The sequence below is a fragment of the Branchiostoma floridae genome, chromosome 3, assembly GCF_000003815.2.
Source record: "Branchiostoma floridae strain S238N-H82 chromosome 3, Bfl_VNyyK, whole genome shotgun sequence".
Lineage (NCBI taxonomy): Eukaryota > Metazoa > Chordata > Leptocardii > Amphioxiformes > Branchiostomatidae > Branchiostoma > Branchiostoma floridae.
In genome coordinates this window covers 27890576-27911978 of record NC_049981.1, presented here as the reverse complement: position 1 = coordinate 27911978, position 21403 = coordinate 27890576, and the positions used below count along the sequence as shown (strand labels likewise).

The following is a 21403-nucleotide window of genomic DNA, read 5'->3' as shown; positions in this document are numbered from 1 at the left end:
TCTCGACGCCACTTTCCATGACAAAAGGGATGCACTGGGTGAGGCAGACCGGGGAAAGATAATTAGGTGGTAATTGGCCGCTAATGTATGCATATTCCGCCAACACACAATGCAACACACGGCTCATGTCCTGTCGTGTAAGGTTGTTTCAAGGGAATCTGTAAGGGTATTTCAAGCCCTTTACACGTCCTGCACACAGAAATGGTTCGTTTCCGCGAGATTCTAGGACATGTAAAGGACTGTACACGTCTCGTTTGCAGGCATGAAACCTCCGGATTTTGAAGGACATGTTTAATTTCCAGGACTGTGTAAGTCAGTTTCCATCCTGGAAATGAGGCTTTTCAGGCAGTGTTTCTTCATCTCTGAAAATTGAGATGTGTAACCGTTGTCCTTGATGTTCCTTAATCGCGAATTTTCACTTGTACGCCGTTTTGGTGCACTTTCATCCCGCCTCAGTACTTTTTCTTGGTACTGTAACGACTAGATGGATTAAAACTTATATCCTTCAAACATAAAAGAACTAAAGGCCCCCTCTCACTTGACGTGCGGCACGCTTGCGGCATTGCTGCGTTCGGAAGATGCTCAACGAGTTTCAGAGATAAAGAACGAATTTTCTTACTTGTTGTGTATTTTGTGGTCTTCTATGTCACACTTTTACGTATTGCGCAATATCTGAATTATAACAAATCGGAGAAAATAACAAAACAGTACCGCAGTGAACGAACGCAGCAATGCCGCAAGCGTGCCGCACGTCAAGTGAGAGGGGGCCTTAACATAAAAGTTAATTTCGTGACGTCCGGCATTAGGAAAAATGCAGTGGTAGTGCATCGGTATTCATGCTGCTTTGTAATACCGGCATTGGCTACCTTATGATATTTTCACTACGGAAATGAGAAAGAAGATGAAAAGTGAGCAAATACAAATAGGGATCCGGACTTAATAATAAAGTAGAATCACAGACACCGGCAGAAGACATCTGTAGACAGCTCACGCCCTGGCGATACAACTTGGCGCCAAAGCTAGGACTCCTTTGTAGTATGAAATAGAAAGTTGGTATCCTTTATGTCCTTGTGAACATTGTTCTTTATGTCCTTGTGAACATTGTTGTTACCAGACGCGCCCGGACAAGGCTGGTTAAGTGCGGGGCAGGACAATACGACAGGGGGTTGTCGCGGTGCCACTGTCCTGCCGATGTGTCCAGCCCTCCTGATTGATGCCAGAACACAAGCACGTAATTACAACGTACCGTCACAGCCATGGCGGCGACAAGATGGCGGCCAGGCACCCACCTGGACACGAACAATGGCGGGAACAAGTGGCTAAAGAGAGGGAGTCCCCAGGGGCGGTTACGGTCTGAACACGGGCGCATCCAGGGGGTGGGGCCGCCTCGGACTCACACTGCGTCCCATTAAGAGATGGACTCCGGCTCCATTACTTACGTGTAATTAGTCCCGCCAAGGTCAACAAAGTTCAACAGATGAACTTCTGGTACCCAGGGAGGGAAACAGGTCAGCTGTTTAATACTACAGAAGTCTGTATCCTCCTGAGGTCTTTCAATCATTCTCTCTATCTATACACAACAGCTATCTAAAAGCGTGGTAAACCTGGCTACTTTCGCGCTCTTCCACATTGTCAGATGATGAATGATACCTAATGCATCAAGTTTAGGGTTCGCGTGTTCGGCGCTTGTAAGAGGTGGAAAACAGAAAAAAGTTCAAGGCGCTAACGTAGGTTGACGAGTATCAACCATGTCGTTGCTGCTTTTCTGCTTAAGAATACACAATATACGGATACACATTCCAATGGCATACACATATTTTGACCTCCTTGGTGCTAAGATGTGTGTAACGTTGACTTTAACGTTGATATAACCTCCTTGATGCTGCATGAAAGATGTTATTACATTGTATATGATTTATATGAAAAAAATCGCAAAGATGCTCATAGTGCTGGTATGATGATTAAAAGTTTTAGTGCATTTGATCGTTTACGATTTTGTAAATCTATGATACAGAATGGCGATGACATTGACAGTGAACAACGACGGACGGCAGAAATGCAGACCAAGAAGGCAAACTTGAAGGCAATGGATCCCTTTGACACATCTTATCCTCTGCTGATTCGAACTGAATAGACCTCATGATGTAAACAACAACGACTACACAGAGATGTGCATGGTTGTTCAAGTTACAGAACCTGTGACAACACAAAACTTCGGCCGTGTGACACCATTACACACAGAAATGGCATTTTCACCGACCGCTTGTCTTCTAAACAACTCCTGTCGGCTTATTCAGTTGGATTCTGTGGATTGACGAAAGGATTACCCGCAGACAGAGTTGTTACGTTACGGGAGGTGCTCCATGTGAGAAGGATATCACGGAGTACGTATACTGGACGGCAAGGATTCTAATGGAACGTCACAGCGCAGAGCACGACGGGAGCGTCGTGATTCATGGTGAGTTTAACGTACTCTTTATCCTTTGTAGATAGGAAGGTAGCAATTACACTGCAGGGGTAACAGTGGGGGAACAGACACGTGATCGGTGTCTCTGGCCTGATTGACAGGTCTGTACTGCTGTAGTATGACAATGTTGGAGACGCCTCTACTGTAATAGTCAACCATGCAATGAATCCGATGATGTTGAGAATGCAACTGGACAAAATTAGCTTGTTCTATAAAATTCCACTAACATGTGGTTTGTCATTATGGATGAAGGGTTAAGGGGGAACGTATCAACGAATGCATGGAAAGTATGGAGACATGGATAGTAGTATAGATAGATAACACTGTAATGTGATAAACACAATTTCATCAACAAAGGAAAGGGTACTTCAGGAAAGAGGTCCTGAAAACTGTCTTCCTCATTTTGACTGTCAATGCGAACTCAAATGCCAATTCATCTCAAATTTGGCTAGCTGATAGCAAACAATCGAACTCTTTACGAATAATTTTCCTCGGGAGTTTGGCTAGCCTCCATCAGGCCTTCCTCGGGGGTGATATGTGGTGGGATTTGGTAGAGGTAAGGGGAATAATAGACCGGGAGAGTCAATACGCGAGAAGGGTAATATCATTTCCCTTGGAAGGTAAATGTTACCTATCAGTCGTCAAACTCCGGATCCCCTGTCAAACAATATCCGTGTAGCCGGCGCAGTTAGTCTGTTAGAGACTACCTTTCTACAACTAACGTTACCTGTCCACACATCACAATAGTTTTCCCGCCAAAAATGCCGACCGTGCACGATTTATTCTCTTTTGAATGTCTAGCTGACAGGGTGTGGCCATGCCGTCTTTTGTACGATTATGCAGGTGAGTATGCATTGTACCACACTCTCACCTGTCTACCTTTTGTCGCCGGGCTCTTAATTCTTCCATCCTCCTCTCCTCCATCAAAGCGCGCTGTCAGCTGAGTGGAGGTTGATAAATAACCTTAATTATTGCCTTAAATTCCGCCAGTGCGACAGGACAAAGCCGGGAACTGTAGTCCGAACGTTCCGTGACATTGCGGCCGGCTTTTGTTCGGTTGTTTCCCAGTATTCTTGAGCTTTAATCTGCCACACGTTTGGCATTACTTCCGAGTCAGCGCACACACTAAGAGCTCGCTCGTAAATGGAAATTACTGTTTCTGTGCCTGTCACCAGGTGTTCATATCTAATAATAGGGACGCTTTCCTCCATAGAATACAGGATAATTGACAGTATCCATAGAAATAAACTAGGAAAGGGATGAAAGGGGAAATAATGGTCTGAGAAAATTGTAGTTATTGTAAAAGAAAGATATCTCGTAAATTAGTAGACCTCAGTAACGGAATGAGAAATAATACAAGAACCCATGCTGTGATGCTAATAATGTCAGGGATGAGTTTTGTGTGACGGTGTTATGTCCATAAACATATGCAATCATACCTGGTAAAATTTCTGTGTTTATTGTGCACAAACCTTTCTTCCGTAAACCAAATACAATAGAATCCCACACAAGTAACACAAAGCAGACATGTTCACATGTGAAAGTATTCAGTCGTAAAACACAAAACTTTTTTTTTTCTGAAAAATCACACCAAACACCTCTACAAAAACCTTAAGCGGCCTAAAGTTATTTCGTCAATTTGCAAATCTAAAATCAAAAATGCGAGACGATCTAGTTTATCATTACGAAATCTGTTCTCTTCCTAACAAAGCAGTTTCGTCATTTTTTTTCCTTTTGGCAGATTATCCTGCTAAAATATCTATTCAGATAAACTGACAACAATATCCCAAAGCAAAGTTCTCCGACACGCGTTCACACCTGACTACCTAACTTGTGTGCAGTTCGTCACCACAAAGCTGTAGTTTCGTAGATTCGGGCGACAGAATGTCTGTTCTATTGTTACTACATGACCCGTACTGGATACTAGAATAACTTCTGTGTCTGCGTTTTCATCAAATCAGTTCCTACTAGATTTCGATTAGACCTAAAGCGGTGGGTTTTTCGAACAAAGGTCCTCTTAAATCTCATAAATCGAGTTTACTGAGAAGTTTATCCGCGGGTTGTCCCTGTGTATTGGCCGGGAGCACGCGAGGCTAAGGCAGTGTAAACATTGTGGTGAGAGATAACGGGAACATAGGTGTGCACACACCTGCGTGTAGGTACAGGTGAGGCGGGCTCCAAGACGTACAGGACGCCCACGGCTACAGGTCCAACGGCCTTGCACTAACAGCTACCTGACGTCATTATTCATCGACCAGACCAACCAGCGACCCACATTCTTGTACATTCAGACGTCAGAAAATTTATGAACCCAAAAATCGATGTACTTAAGGGGGGTCTTCCTTTCCCTGTGGGGTATTAAGGGTGAGATTGATGGGTAATTTTTCACGTCGTTGAAACAATAGGGGACAGATTTTTGTGGCGTTGTGGAAGGCCTATAGTGTCGCGAGGAAAGACTGATCACGACGAGAGACAAAGAACAAACGACCTCACGGATCTGGCATCAAATTACTTCCGAAGTCAAAGTCAGTCCTTTTTCTGAATAATAGTAGTGCTTGCTTCATTTTTAGTTTGTAAGATTATAAAACAGTATGATAATCTACGAAAAAGAATATGACGCATTATCTTGTCCACACGTCCCAAACTTTCACTCCTAACACCAGTACACCACCCCCACCCCACCCCGGTCGACAAGTCATACAAGTGGACAGAAATCGGTAAATCCTGCGGGCTTATGTTTCCATTAGCGAGGTGTGAGGGCTATTGTTACTCTGGGCACGAGAATGAGCCACGGCGGACCCGGCTAAGTGGTGGGGATTTGTCAGGCGATTTGCGCGGGATCAGCGCGATTGTGTGTGGATTGTGTGTGGATTGTCTAGTGGGGTTTTACCGGATAATCCTAGAACAACAAATCGGGAAGTGATGTCCGTGTAGGGTCAAGGGGAGGGATAGAAAGAAAGGAATAGCTGTGATTGAGTAAATAAAGCAAAAGGAAAGTTTGTACTTTGTAGCAACAAGGGACCAATATAGAACAACCTCATTTACGTCAGTTTATCACGGATTGTTCACGATATGATGATAAACTCAAAGTTTAACTGTTCAGCTGTCTTGCTGCTTGTTCAGTAGAATTCAATGCATTACGGATCCGGCCTATAGGTAAATCTTATTACCTTCAAAGACCTTACTACCTTACTATATAGAAATAGGTTGATATGTCAAAGAATGTTTAGACCCTTGACCATTAGCGTGCCTGATCTACAAGAAGATGTTGATCGCCTAGATTCCTTAATACATTGACTGTCCCTCACATGTAAGGTGCGATGATGGACCTTCTTTAAAGCTAGGCGATCAACAAACATTACTGTAATATGTAATGTTGATGGACGACTCCAGGAAGAATAGAGTTATGATAATAATTGTAACTCTAATTGGAGATCGAAATAAACAAACAAACAAACAAGCTGTATCCCACCCCAACGTCTGCTTGGAGAAAACCCATGCCCGCGGCACCAGTTTGAGCTGGCCCTGGACTAACACGGTTTGACACAAGTGGGTCTGATCATCTGACATCCACCTCAAAAATCTGTTCACTTCATGGACATTCACTACAACCTGTCTCTTCTAATCCTGTCATCATTGTTTCTTACTGATCAGTCTTGTATGAAAGTTTGGCTGGCCAATGAGTGTTCTGGGCCTCGGTGAATCAGAACACTCCTTGGCCAGCTAAACTCCTTATGCCTCCGGTAGATCTGCCTGGAGATTATGAAAATTAACCTTTTTTCAAAGATAAGAAATGTACAGTGGCCAGGAGTTGCCGAAAGGTTATTGATGTTTGAAAAAAAATCAATGAATGTTGTAGTCAGACACAAGCGCACTGGACCTGGTATTGCAGTTGCGATCGTCTGTTTTGGTTGTCGAATACGTGTTCCGCAATCTCCAAACAACGCTCTACTTGAGATTAATAACCCCAACACAAACATGGGGAGTCCTACTAACACCTGTTGGAGAGATAAGAAGGTTTGTGTTGCTGGAAACTGTGATTGTTGACAGTCACAAACAGCACGTTCTACTGTGGACTGTGCCTGGACATGAGGTACCCACTTGGCGTGGAGAAAAGCACGATGTTTATCACGTATTCGGTCTTTTGTGTGCGTAGATCAGATGGTCGATCTACGGGCGCACTTCCGAAATAAAACGTAACGGGAAACAACGCTCAAAACAAGCCCAACTATTACATCTGCTTGGATATTATAATTAGGGGTATGGACCTCTCTATGTTAGTATGGTGTATGATAAAACTACCAGGACGGTCGAAAGGGCGTCAAATAAAAGTTCGACAAAAAGTATAAAGTTAACCGGAAAGCCCAGACACCTATTATCAATCCTAGATGTAACTTACAAACTTTTTTTTCATAAAGTTATGTAAAACGTTCAATTCAAGAAAGCAACAAAACGATTAATTCTCTATGGTTTTGCTTTTGGTATTTCCAAGCAAGAACCTGAGCATCTAAGCGGCGGACACTTCTCATATGGAGGTATTATTGAACACACCCTTCGATACACATAATGATGCCGCTGTTGGTGACCTTGGATGGCAACAACAATAGGACAGCCCGGTTCAGTTCACACGCAGTAATTGGACGTATCCTAAATTATACCTCATCTTCTCAATATAGAGGTATTTGGCGGTCATTATCTGGTAAATCCGCGTACATTATTAGGGAAGAACAGGGGATTTCTCGGCGGGTGGTACTGAGAAGATGCTTGGGAGGAAAGAGCTCTACTCTTCATCCTTGTTTCTGGGATGTATCGTTTGATACCGCACTTCGGCTCGATTTGTGTAGTTCCAAAATCTACACGCCTTTCATGACAGTATTCTACTAAAGTATTAGATAAAACAACAGGATAGTGATTTACAGTGGATTATTGTTAAACATCTAAACCACATCTATATCGCTATTTCATTCTAGCCACGCTGAACAAGCATTGGACATTACTCTTACTTAAGGTGAAACCTTTCTCTTTCTCCATCACCCTAACATATCATAACGGAATGGTCGACATATGTACCTTCAGTCTATCTGATGATAGTCTGGGTTCAAGGTTGAAATTCAAACCAGTACAAGTATCAATATACACTCTTGTTTTTGGAAGCGTCCAATTCCGTTTGCCGCCGCTATTGTCCATGGCAAATGTAGAAATGTACAAAAGCGTCCAATCTGTTGTCCTTGACAGTACACAGATACAATAGAGATGTCGCCTTGTCACGAGTCGACTGATTAATGTTTTCCCCAGGTAGAGGTCGGACACAGAGCTGTATTGTTTCCTGTATTGAGTGCTGGGTAGACAGGGACTCATCAGAAATGGCCGGAGCACATGTGCACTGGACCTGTGATAAAAGGTTCAGTTCATTAAAAAGGAGAAGTCAACAAAACTGTTTTAATTAGTTTTTTTTTAAAACAACGTCTGTGGTTATTTTATTTGGAGGTACCACATAAAAGGAAAGAAAGTTTTTGTTTCTTATAAAGCAAGCCTAGATCCACTAGGACTTGTCTGTCATGTAGTAAGTTCGTTCTTTTTAGATAAACACCGAGAACAGTGGGTTTTGTCCGTGCTGTCCAGTACTGTAGTTGTTATTCTAAAACCGAAATTGCGTGAGTTTGTACCCAATGTCGTAAAACATCCTCGAAGCCTTTGTCCTGATATGTACTGCGGTCTGTTGTGGACCCATGTCATTAGAGCGTATTGTTTATAATACCTTATTTGAAAATTGCATTAAAATTTGTTTTACAACACACGTGGGGAAAATCTGGTCGATCTGGCGCCTGCCGGGCACGTGATTTTCCTGAGCATCACGCCGACCCTGCCCACACCCGGGACCGTTACAAACACAACATCTAGTCTCTACCAGACTCCGGATCGCTGGAAAATCGTAGAAATGGAACAAATAGAGAGGAATATAACCGGCCAGGGAACAGCTCGCGGTCGCGTTACTGTTGCTTAGCCGGCTATATTCCTCTGGCCGGCATACTCCTCTATTTGTACCATTTCTACGATTTTTTCCAGCGACTCGGAGTCTGGTGGAGACTACACAACATCCACCGGTCCATAAACACAGCATCTTCACATTCTGTCTATGCGCAAACCGTGAAAGCGATATGTTACAGCTAATGATGGCAGTGTCGTTTTAATCATGCTTGACCTTCATTTACACAAGGGAAGCAATGACTGTGGACTATGATAGTCACTCTGATCGAGATCAGAGCCTTTGTGTTCATCTGTTTGAAAATGACATGCATGATACTAGCATCATCACATCTGTAATAAGGCTTTGTGGATACGTCCATTTCCGTATAAACTTCACATCTTATGGTACAAAACCTCAGAAATTTGACTTTTTAGGATAACATACAGCAATACGTACGTACTGATGTATTTCTATGGTGTACACAATCAAAGTTATCTGCTGATCACATTATTTATTGAAATGAGTTTGTCAAATGTGAGAACGGAGAGTCAGAACCAAATAATCACATTGCCTTTACATCATGAACATAAAACAACTCTAAAACCAGCAGTTTTTTTGCCCGTTGAGTAGAGAAACATTCTAGCCAGAAGCGTGTCAGTATTTACCCACTATTTTACGCGCTTTTGTTAACACGCCGACCACGTCATCCCATGCACCATTACCCCCGTCCTGCGGCGCGGTGCGGCCGGGAAGCGTCCCCCCTGGTCCCGCTTACCGGGTGACGGGCCTTAACCCCGCCTTTGTCACACATGACCCCCGCTCTATTAGATAATGCCGCGTCTGGAATTGTAAAATGGAATTTATTTGTTCCCAGAAATAATTAATTAGAGTGTGGGTAGGTTTGGTGTTTTGTCGCGTTACGCTGCTTTAACTTACTAGCTACGTAGTCTGTCTTCACTGTTGTCTATTTAAACAAACAAAATGCAACCGAAGAGTATATCAAATATAGGCAAGTATATCAAATATAGGCAAAGAAACACAGAACAAACGCTTTTGAAAATTGATAGCTTACAAGTTGTTAGAGTGGCATATACATAATGTAGAAATCCTTTTTTAAAGTCAAAACGATTGAAATATAAAAACTGTGACAACTTTGAGCAACAGACATACGAATATAAAGGAGCGTTTTGCATGATCCTAGCTTTTTCCATTTTATCATTAACCTTGCTCTTTGATGCTTCCATTCTGTCACTTCTGAAGTGGAGTATAGTAGCAAAGAGGCGCTTGGTTTTCTGTGAGCTTCTTTGTTAGTCCTTAAGGAACAATCACAGCTCTTGAAAATAGCATCTCGGAAGTGAAAGTAGCTATTAAGGACGGTATGCAGGAAGCTGGGAATTTCCCGGACAGTTTCCTGTGGTTTTGTCTCTCCTGACCCTTCCAAGCGACATCCAATGTAATAGTATGAATTAGTATGGGACATTACTGTGATTAAAGTAGCGTGGTTTGTGAACGGTGTAATTTGGGACATTCAGGTGACTTACGCTCAGATGGAACCTTCGGAGTAACTCCGCACATGTTAATTTCTTTTAAAGATTTTTCCAAGGTTCTATTATCGATCGAGTTCATCAATTCCTATGAAGGCTTGTCGGTGAATTTAAATCACGACGTGGTTGTGGTAATGGGACTAAAATATAATCTGATGGAAAATGCGAAGTGAGCATGAACAGAATGTCAGCAAGACTTAATGCTAGATGCCTGTCTGTTGTGGCAATGACTGCATGCTTGGCGCCTGCCTCACGTTCTATCTACATAGATAGGCTAACACTTGCACTTGTAATTCTCCGTGTCTGCCATGTGTCTGCGACACGTTTTAATGGCAAACTATCTTTTCCACTTTGATTCAAAATTAAATCATTTTTGACAGTACTTTAGAAAGTGCAAACCGTCAGGACAGAATTGGTGCCAACATTATCATCTTCCTTTTGTCACATAGTGCTGTTCCTGATGTAGCACATAGGCGGATTCTCCAGGGATGGGTTTGTTTATGGACGCAATAAAGCATGAAAATTGCCCCAGTGTTCTTGTGTTAACCTCCTCCATGTGGTTTTCGGCCTCTTTTCTTTTCCTCAAACAAAACAACCAGTAATTTTGGTCACGTCACCCCAGTCCTGACCAGAGGAAGCACATGGAGCTCTAAACAGCACACGGGCGCACAGGGCTTAGTGTTCTAAGCAACAGCGCTTCAAAATCACTGCAAAACACTACAAAAAATCCCATGCTCTCTTTCGTAGGTGCGTTTTACTATTTCATGACAGATTTAACACTTCAGAATATAACCATGTCCTTTTAATTTAAGTTCCGTATTTGTATTGGTTCGGAAGACACACAATATGTGAGCGTCTCCTCTAACAAAGGAATTCATGATACATGAAAAACGTATGCACAAACTCGACATGTTTCCGCGAAATGCGAGAGTTAACATAGAATTTTTATGTTTTGTATTATGAAATACTGTTGATCATGTCGTTATATAATTCGTCAAATGTTAGGAAAGACAACAAAGGCTGAGAATCCAACACAATAGCAATATAATCAAACTTTAAAGCTGGACTAAAACGTCATCTTCAATCTTGCTTTTTGCAACTATATGATTTTGCTGTATGTGTATACACTGTGTAAAGCCAATGGCCTGTACCCAGACTGTTAGGGCAAAATTGTACAATAAAGGTTATCGTTTTATGATGGCCAAACTTGCCACCGGTTCCTAACGGTTTCATCAGCCGTGCTGACGGAAATAAATGGATGCAGGGGGCTCGGTCCTGTGTATTGTAAAAAGCCCATACGGTTGACAACGAGTTACAAATGCGCTGTCTTGTACCGTCTGTAGTGCAGTATGATTGATGATTTAGTCCCAGACAAAATTACCGGTAAACCTTGGTCCCTGTCGGAGCCATTCTCCTAAAAGAAATCCATGAACATGTATACATTCAAGATACTTTCTGTGATTTAAAAATGCAGTAATATCGATATGAAGGTTATGAATGAGTTTGAACTTTCAAAAGCGTAAGGGATGTACCATTATGATTTTTTTTCCATTCAGACTCTGCGACTGTTAGGATGACTAATGACGTAAATACTTTGTGACGACGTTTAAAAAATACACATCGCTTAATCATCCACATGGGATCAAAAAGTCGTACTTAATTCCAAATCTTTGTGACTTGTTAAGGTTTTTGAATCTACTTTGAAGAAGTGAATATTGAATAGAATATCTGTGGAAGTTTTTAATAGTAATTGTGTGTTTCATTTCATTGTCCTTAATGGCGCCACTCAATACAAATTGGCGCCTTGTACCTGTCATCTCTGAGATAATTTATGACCTGTTTTCACCACAGGTGAGGATATTCACCTTTCCCGCGATGCGGAAACTTTCTAACGGAAACAGCGTCAACGGAAGGGCGGCCAAAGTTCGTCAGTGGGCCAACCCTGTAGGATCTAGGAGTAAACACAGAACAAGTCACACAACAGACGGGCGGACATGCTAGGGGACGCACGGACTTTTCTGTGTATGTCAGCGGAGTTACTGTGGATGTGGTGTTTATATATGATTAGATGAATCTTTTGATAACACTGATTAGACAAATCTTTCAATAGCACAAAGAACACAGCGCAAGGAAGCAGAAGGAAACATATCTCTGGAAATGTTTCTTTGCTTTGTCAGCCTAAATAGCAATTGCCATTTCATACCCTACCGTATGTGTTAAAACACTAGGGAAATTTCTGACAAGCAGTGACAACTCAAAGTGTTCCATTCATTTCTCTTTTGATACAAATGTCAATGTTTATGGAAGTGGTCCGAGAATCGCTACTTACCTGTCGTTTTGTTGTCTTGTTGCATACTATAGTAGCTAAACATACAATGTCTTTTCGCTACAAGTGATCCGTTTTCTGTCCTATTATTAACAACGACCAAGATGAAACATATTTATGAATCTTCACTTTGTTGTTTTATTTTTCTTGAGTGTTTTAGATGAGGATTAAGTTTTTGGCAAGCACATGGACTGGACAGTGATCATTCATCATTACTTAATGTTAAACACTGACCCCCTTATGGCGTCCGTGTGGTCAGGGCAGTTTGGAATAGGCTCGGTACGACTTGAGCCGCTCGACCCGCGCATGGGGGTCTTGCTTTGTCTCGTGCCTAGCTGGTCTCTGATTGGTCGACGGCACGCTTCCCCATCCCCCTCGCACGCCCTTCGTGCGATCCCAACAAAACAAACGACACGACAGAGACGCTATAAATGCGCCCACTTGTCCACTCCTGGTCAGAATCCTTCAAGACACCGTGAGCCATGGAAGACTACAGTCCCATCCACACCAGCGAGCTGTCCGCTGCGCCATTCTGTTGGAGTCCGCTCAAGGCTGCGGCGGCACCGGCAGACCACATGTTCGGCCATGCCATGGGGCACAGTACCGTGGACGGGAGCATCCTCTCGTCATACGAACAGTTCATGCCGTACGGAGGGGACATGATGCAGGAGGCAGAGGGTGAGAGGGATGCAGGGAGGAGGAGGGAGGGGAGAAGGGCACGAGCCAGTCGGCCCAGGAGGTGTCAGCCCACTCCCAACATCCTCCGCTACCGTCGTCTGGCAGCTAACGCCCGTGAGCGCCGTCGGATGCACGGGCTGAACGACGCCTTCGACAGACTGCGACAGGTCGTGCCTGGCATCGGAGACGACCGCCAGCTCTCCAAGTACGAGACACTTCAGATGGCACAGAGTTACATCCTCGCCCTGAAGGAACTCCTGGACGACGAGGTAACCGTCCCCGACACGGGATCCACCGCGGCGTCCAGACCGAGCAGTCCCGAAGGACTCAGTTCCAGCAGCTCGGTAAGGGACACAGACGAAGATTTTCCCACTCAAAACAGAGGGACGACACGCCTAGATGGTATCTCCGGGGAAGACGAGGAAATGACAAGGCGGGCTGGGGAGACCGGTTCAGCCGAGGACAGTGGGTGGAGAGTTCAGGCATTCGCCGTCTTTCACGACACGGACTCTGAGCTGCTGACAGCCGCCACAAAAGAGAACTTTCCTGGGGGCCGATGGGGGCTAGACCGCTGATCTTCTGACTTTGTCAACTCTGGACGCGCTCTGTACATATGCCCGTCATAGCCTGTACTTAGCCACTACAATATGCACAATGGAGAGTCTAGGTGAGGCATTGTTACCTTGTACAATGACGACCATTCAATTGTAAAAAGCCCGTAAACAGAACTGCTGTTTCCTATTATTCCATGTACTGTTGATAGTCCTAAAGTCATCAGTCGGACAGACTGACACACTCCACTGGCTCTCAAGTGCTGTTACATCAAACAGTTCCACATACTTCACATGCTGTAAAACTGTGGGACAAATATGACCCAAATCCTGCTTCCACTTCAAACGATACTTCCTAGCTTCCATAATATATCGCTGTATTTTCTTACGACTCCGCTTTGTTGTCCAACATACGAATGTTCTCCATGACTTCACAAGAGACTATTTCTTACCATACAGTCATAGTTTATATTTTGGGCAATATGATGATGACAGTATTTAATGTATATGATGACTACCCATAGCATCGTCAGAAACATGCATTTGTGCAGACTATGAAAAATGCTTGTGTTACATGCTTATGGACGAAATAGAGTGATATTTTTCATATTGAAACGATGGGAAATAAACTAATCCTACAAACCTATCAAGTTGTCAGTTTTCATTCTTAGATACAGATGTTCATACGTCAATACGCACTGAAGACAATATCATTTGTATTCGTGAAAAATATATGTAGAGGAATAAAGTGACGCTTTTGCAGGGTCCTCAACTCCAGAGCTAATACGATTTTCATTGTAGCGTTTACATTTTACCGTATTCTGTGATTACACATGAGGGCTTCGGATATCAGTTGAAAAAATGCTAAGATAGAAGAAAGTAAGAAGAAGAAGAAGAAAGTTGAGTGGTCAGACGTGTCGGATAACGAGGTGAAAAAATTATCCATAGACGATACGTATAGACAATATGAGGGGGGGGGGTATGTGAGTTAATCAACACTGTAGTACGAGAGTGAATTATACTGTAGACATCCTCAATACAAACAACATCCCATAACCTTCATGCATATCCACATGTTCTTAACCCCATGGGAACCCAGAAGTGCTTCCACATGTTTCCAAAGATACCGGTCGTACGACCAGGGCCTCAATTACCTCTTTATGTTGTCCCTAATCACCGCACCCCTGCACTACAACAGACAGGTAATACCGCGGGTCATATTTTACAACATGGGTCACACGAGCCAATTCACACCTCTTCCTACAGGTACCTCTGTTGACACTCCTTCATCAAATTGTTAATAACACGCACTCCACCTCAATTAATCCTGCCCAGAGACGCTTCGGTAAAGCCCCATGTGTGATCAACATGTCTAAGCACGGCCTGTTACAAATACTAGAACAAAAGATGACCACCACAGCAAGCTACCCACCGAAAAACTTCAAAAGGACGCTATCAATTTGTGTGGCAACTGGCAAGCAAGGACTTAGCGACCGCGAGGACAAACTTAGTACAGCAAGAGAATTACGATTTGATTTGAAACACAAATTTCAGCTAGTAAATGCAAAGCCCAGTTCTGTCGCCCACCTATCACATGCCCTTCTTTCAGCGAGGTCTGCTTGAGAAATGTTTATGAACGTAGTTTATTTGTTTTATATGGCCTCCTTCGGTCAGTTTATCTGTAGCTCTCTGACCAGTACGTTTTTGGGGAAGTTTAGACAGAACGCCTGTGTCGAGGCGTGGGTCGGGTGCTCCATGTTTGCAACACCTGCGTCGGGAAGAGTGAGACAAATATTTGGACATCACACCTCGGAAATATTGCTTCCTTTATGACTCCCTCGTTTCGACACGAGACTCAAGATTACGTCAGGAGAAGCACTCCATGCTTTCAGAATTTCCTAGAAATTGTTTGGCGGAAAAAAAAAACGTATGTATGGCAGACGCCAAAATGACCGTTATATCTTTCTTTTCATCCCTTTTGTTCCGTGAAATAAACAAAGCATAGCACAGGGACCTTGATTGTAGTCATGTTGCTGACTTATTGTTGTACCGTTACTGTATCTTTTTCCATCGCAAAGAGTGAAATCTAGGCCGTACTGAGGGTTATCACTACCTTCACCACGGCCTAGTACACCTGGCTAGGCGCATTCTCGGTCATTGGCGGGCTTTTTTCCTAATGAGGCCGACGTCGATTGGAATCATTATCTAGTTCGTGATGATCTCTGAACTATCTTCAACGCCGCAGACATGATTGGAACTGACAAGTGACGTATGACCTCTCGGAACAGAAGCCATCCTCTGATGTTTCCCGCGCACAGACCAAACAAAGGAACTTCCCTACATCACCATCCAACACCTCTCACCAAAACCGTGGCCTTCAACATGACCTTCATTCTCACCATTGCTTTTATATGAAATGTAGATGTCCAGATTGAATGCAGGGATCGTGATATCGCGTTTAGATTACACATGTGTCGGGAGAAATCAAAGATGAGTCGCGACGTCCAATCTGGCTGTCAATCAGACTGCCACACTGCACAACAGAGGGGTGTAAATTATCTTTTCCCTTCATCGACCACCTGTTGTGTCTAATGCCAATGTCATGTCTACAATGCCCATTCTTTAGTTCACAAAACGAAGTGGAAGCAATTTTGCCACTTTCACACGCGCCCAAACAATTCAATCACAATAGACTGCTATTAGCAAATAACTGCGATAAATTCAAACCGGTGGCGGGACATATGGCAACGTCATAATGGCGTATCGGTGTTGGACTGAAATGGAGAATATACTCTTGTTCATCTAAAAGATGTCTTCTAAATGGTTGTTTAGTAATTTACATGGGCTATCTCACAAATGTCGAAAAAACTTAAGTGTTGAACATGGGGAACCTGGTTCACTGCACTTTGGGACGTGATGTCTTTTCTTCGAAGGAATAGATAATTGCGCGAGCAAGAGACAGAATGGGAATAACATTACTTGCAATACGCCGTTGTTACGGTAAATACATGGAAGAAATGATAACATGGTCAAATTGCACATAGATGTGAAACTATGGAGATTTGAATCATGTACATGTGAACTCAGTCGTACAAAAACATCACGAGCAAACCTTTCTTAGAACGGAATTCAAACTGCAATGCATTGAAAGTTTGATTGACATTTCGCTATGGGCGTCACAAACCAACGAAGGAGAAAACAATTTTGAGATAAGATAAGATACGAACCGATTGTCTAATCTTAATAGATTTTTCTCGATCCAAAGTTCGTCCAGCTGATTTTGCTAGCACTGTTTATGACGACTTCCTTCGAAAAGCGCGATGGTACATTTATCTACAAACCCAACTGTGCGTAGATCTTGCAGGTGTGTGTGTCCTTTTGTGAGCTCTATATTTTTTATACCTGAAATAAAGACATAAAGAAAAGAAAGAAAATGACTGCTATCGCTTCAAGTTGTCATTTCTCGAAGCGCTCTCTTTGATGAAGTTGCTTGTTTTCACACACATTTTCTATTTTCAGCGCCGTAATTCTGTTAATACCTAACAAATTGATGTCACCAGAGATAACAAAGGGTTAGGATCAGCTTCTAATCCTACCTCTTGACTTTTGATTGTCCACTTAGAGATTGAGCATGTATCAGGGGCGTGTAAACAAGATTATCTGCGGGATTTCAACATCATTAGAACTACAGTGGAGTACTAGCTGTATTCTGATCAGTTGCGAAACCTTAAATCGTTTAAAGTCGACAGGTCAATTGTTTGAACTATCTAGTAAAGCGCCGGGGAATTTCGGTAAAGTCAATACAGGAGAAACGTCGTAAATAACACCTCTTGGCATACCTGAAGTTATTCATGGTCATTTTAGACCAGGAACAGAGAAATTAACAGGCCAATCGTCCGTTCGAAAAGAACACTCGAATGCAATACATCATTTGCGTTACAAGTCATTGTATTGCAAGTTTTTGTTCATACAGGTGAACCCTATATATCGTATATTGTCAGCACTGATGATTCCACTATTTCTTGACTCACTCTGAATATATTTTGCGCCTCTACAGGGAGGTCCTGCCGGCGGGTACTGGAGTTGTCTGTTTGTAGCGTTACATGCCCCAACACTAATTAGAATTGCAGGTCTTCCCGGGGTTAATTTGGGGTCGTATTTCTTAAGGGCATGTTGAAGACAAGAGAATGTAAGGTCTTCATGTAAAGGTATCCATGTAAAGCTCAAAACCTGACATGTTCTCGTAGATAGAGATCTCTGGACGTGGGAAGGCAAACCTATGCACTGTGTAGGGGACAACATTAGGTGTATCATGTGTTGAAGGATAGCAATGCCTTGGGGGAGATAAAAGGGCAGTTGTTTGGGATGTAACCGCCTTACGCCATGTCCCTTTGGACTAAGTAGTCTTCCTGAACACTACATTAGACATACTCAAAGTGAGACATATTTGACGTGCATTAAAGGATTGGGGGAAAAAGCATTACTTGTTGATTGAAGCAATTGTTACTAGACAGAACTTCACATTAAGCGCTTTTAAAGACTCCGTGATCACCTGTATTTTTGGTGACGGCTTGTCGGCGAGATCAGAGGGCGGACATTATGGCGGGGCACGCGCGTGGCACGAGCTCCGCACTGGTTCCCACCCTCGTGAGAGTGGTCTGGCATGGGAGCGGAGATTTATAGCAGCCACACACGGGGGGACCAAACCTCGGGCACACACGGGGGGACCAAACCTCGGGCACACACGGGGGGACCAAACCTCGGGCACACACGGGGGGACCAAACCTCGGGCACACACGGGGGGACCAAACCTCGGGCACACACGGGGGAACCAAACCTCGGGCATCCTCAACCTTTGGGATACTAAAAATAGGTACCATGCACCATACAACAACTTTAACTCCTGAATTGATGTGAGGGGCCACCATTAAATATATCGTGATTAAGATATACGAATTGCCATCAGTATCTTTGGGGCTAGATACAAAACGCAAGCAATCCCAGAGAGTAGAGGAGGCAGATATGTCCGGAAAACTGACACAAAGCAGATGTACTGTACTGTAACGTGCGTCAGAATGACACGACAATGGATTATTTCGTATTCTGCAATGTGTGCCTTTCTGTGCTATAATAACCAAACCGATGCACATCAGTAACAAACACCAACCTTTTTACAAGAGCTACATGTTAGTTTTGAGCACTGTACCCTTCCAGGGATGTAGTTCAACAAGTGTATGCTAGTTGGGAGGGAAAATCGGTACCGTTCAAAGATGGATGGGTTGGAAGAGTCACCTGGAGGCGATGATGACAGCTCTCTTTCATCTATCAATCTTTCAATCTGTTTCCCAACGATCATAAGCTGTCTCTTGGGGCTCCTACCCGTGCTGGGGGACTCTTTACTGTCATCATTGGGCAGGTGGGCCGAGTCATGGGGGCCTTAGATATCAGGTTACCTTGTTTTTGTTCGATGTCTAGTTATGGGGAGACAAAAACTGATTCTTCTATCATAAAACGCATGTGCATCAACTGTGAGAGGAGTGGTATATAACTGAAGTGTGCTGTGTGTAAGTTGCACGTTTGAGAATGATCTCATTTTCACTCTATCTTCTATTCACTTTTACATTTGTCTGTCTTTCTTTCACTGTCACCTACTGATTTGTTTATATGGCGCGCTGTAAAGCACTGATTCGTTTTCATAACGCATGTCCTACTCAGTGGGGAAGGAGTAAGTGTGATGTGTAAGTTGCACGTTTGAGAGTGACCTCCATTCTAAACATTCTCATTTTTACTGTAGTCTCCTCTCTATGCCTGTCTTCCTTTGTTTCACTGTCAAATACTGATTTTTCATATGACGCACCGTCACTGTCTGGCACTAATCACCGGGTTCTTTTATAAAACGCATGTCCGCCAACTGGGGGGAAGTAGTCTGTAAGTATGATGAGTATACTAGTAAGTTACACGTTTGAGAATCATGATCTCCGTTTCAAACATTCTAATTTTTGTCTATCCTCTCCAGATTTATACCTGTCTCCCGTTGTTACCACTGCCCTCACCCAATCTAGGTGCCTGTTTTGACTAAGATCACCCTGCTCCCCTAACCTAGATGGGTATGTCAAAAGTTGCTCATGTGTCGCGCTGAATTTGTGACATTTGACTAACCCTGGTGGTTAAACTAACTCGGCCTGACATCTAATTGTTCCAGAAGAGATTGACCACCGCTTGGGTCACGACCCTTGACTTTTGCCGGGTGCCTTTCTTGTTTCACTGGTCATTACGCGAGTCACGTCAGTTTTCATCACTGCAGGAAAAGCCGACTGCAAAAGTGTCAATAATACAAAGAGTAGAGTTATGCTGACCACAAACATACGGAAACACAAACACACCAAAAACTTTACCTCCATTTCTTATGGAGGTAACAACTCTACACAAAGCTGTGAACTCACCCTCTATAAACATAGCATACTAGTATACAAGTGTGCCATAGCTTAGTAGTATATCATATCCGACCGTTTGGACCAAAAACGATAGTTTATTTCAACAAGTTATAAAATATTCAATGAGGTCAAATAAACATCCATACTGATGATCAAGAGGCAACAAAGTTATAAAAACCACGTGTTCAAATCGTCATGTAATCCTAAAGTCTCTTTTACATTTCTTCGGTTAGTAAATGTCGGATAGAGCATGTTTTAGAATAGATAAATATGTCCAGTTGATCCAGTCTTATTGCGAAGTTCTCCTGGCAAGCAGAACGTGTTCCCTTTTGTTCTTCAAAATTCCTTTGACATTTTTTTTTCAGATAAGAAATCAAAGACTTCCCCCTCAGTGCCCGTACAAGATCTTTTAAACAATGGGGTTACAAAATGGGCTTTTAATTAAGAAGGTTTGTGTGGATGACATGAATGAATTGTGCAGGTGCTCAGGGGTAGTTAGTTCGGCAGTTAATCCTGTCCGGAGGCTGACCAGGGCATTGTGGGTCAAACAATGGGACGACATTTTGGCTCGCGGTGATCCATACATCATTGAGTCGTCTGATGGCGCTCCTCTGGACAATCCCGGGTTTTTAAGTTGACGAGGAGTGCTGTTTAGATCCTTATCAGACGAGACACAATACTTTTACGCGCTGGACGGCAAATCAGACGCGATCAACCTATTATTTCACTGGAGACGTCGTTTGAAAACAGTGATTTGTACGTCTGTGGTCAACTTTCTGCTTACACTCGCTACATTTGTAACTGCCAATCATCTCGTCCTCCTTGAGTCTAATTGTTATGACACAGGGTTAAGTCGTCGCTCGGTTAGATTTAAAGCATTTTTGTTAATATTCCCAAAAGCCAACAAGTAAAAATCAAGATCCTTAGTACATTAAAAAGAAAAAAATGAAGTAAACTCCCCCAAATCACATCCCAATCGATTGGGAGTCAATAATGCCCATGTCATCATTGAGTATACACATGGAGACTTCGTTTCCTTGGCTGATAGCAACTTTTATTTAAAAAAATCTTTTATTCAAAATTTTTCCATAAGTATGTACAACTTAGTCTTGAACTTTGTCACCCACAAACTGTATATATGGTGTACATATTAAATTCTATGGTGCTTATGCATTGCAGAGCACATATATCACAAGCATTTATGCTCACTACTGGCCGAGCTGTCTTTAAGCCCCGTTTACAAATCAAGAATTTAGCTCGGCCGAGTTGTCAGCGAGCTCTAAATTACGAGGAGGTATGCCCTGATGCCGCCCAAGAAACTTTAATATCTATTCCCTGCCGGCGGGCTCATTCCTCCTCGGAATCTAGAGCTCGCTGACAACTCGGCCGAGCTAAATTCTGTTGTTTTAAACTCTACCGCGCCCGGGGCAGTCTT

At 43.1% G+C, this 21403-nt stretch overlaps 1 protein-coding gene across 1 annotated transcript in view; it reads left to right on the top strand.

The window, feature by feature from the left end:
• Positions 1 to 14180, top strand: part of LOC118412720 (protein atonal homolog 1-like) — a 22450-nt gene extending 8270 nt beyond the window's left edge. The window contains exons 4-6 of the mRNA XM_035815749.1: positions 1115 to 1508; positions 2015 to 2458; positions 11831 to 14180. Coding sequence (XP_035671642.1) covers positions 12788 to 13558 — 771 coding nt within the window. The 5' untranslated portion in view covers positions 1115 to 1508; positions 2015 to 2458; positions 11831 to 12787 and the 3' untranslated portion in view covers positions 13559 to 14180. The remainder of the gene's footprint in view (positions 1 to 1114; positions 1509 to 2014; positions 2459 to 11830) is intronic.
• The last annotated feature ends 7223 nt before the right edge of the window (positions 14181 to 21403 follow it).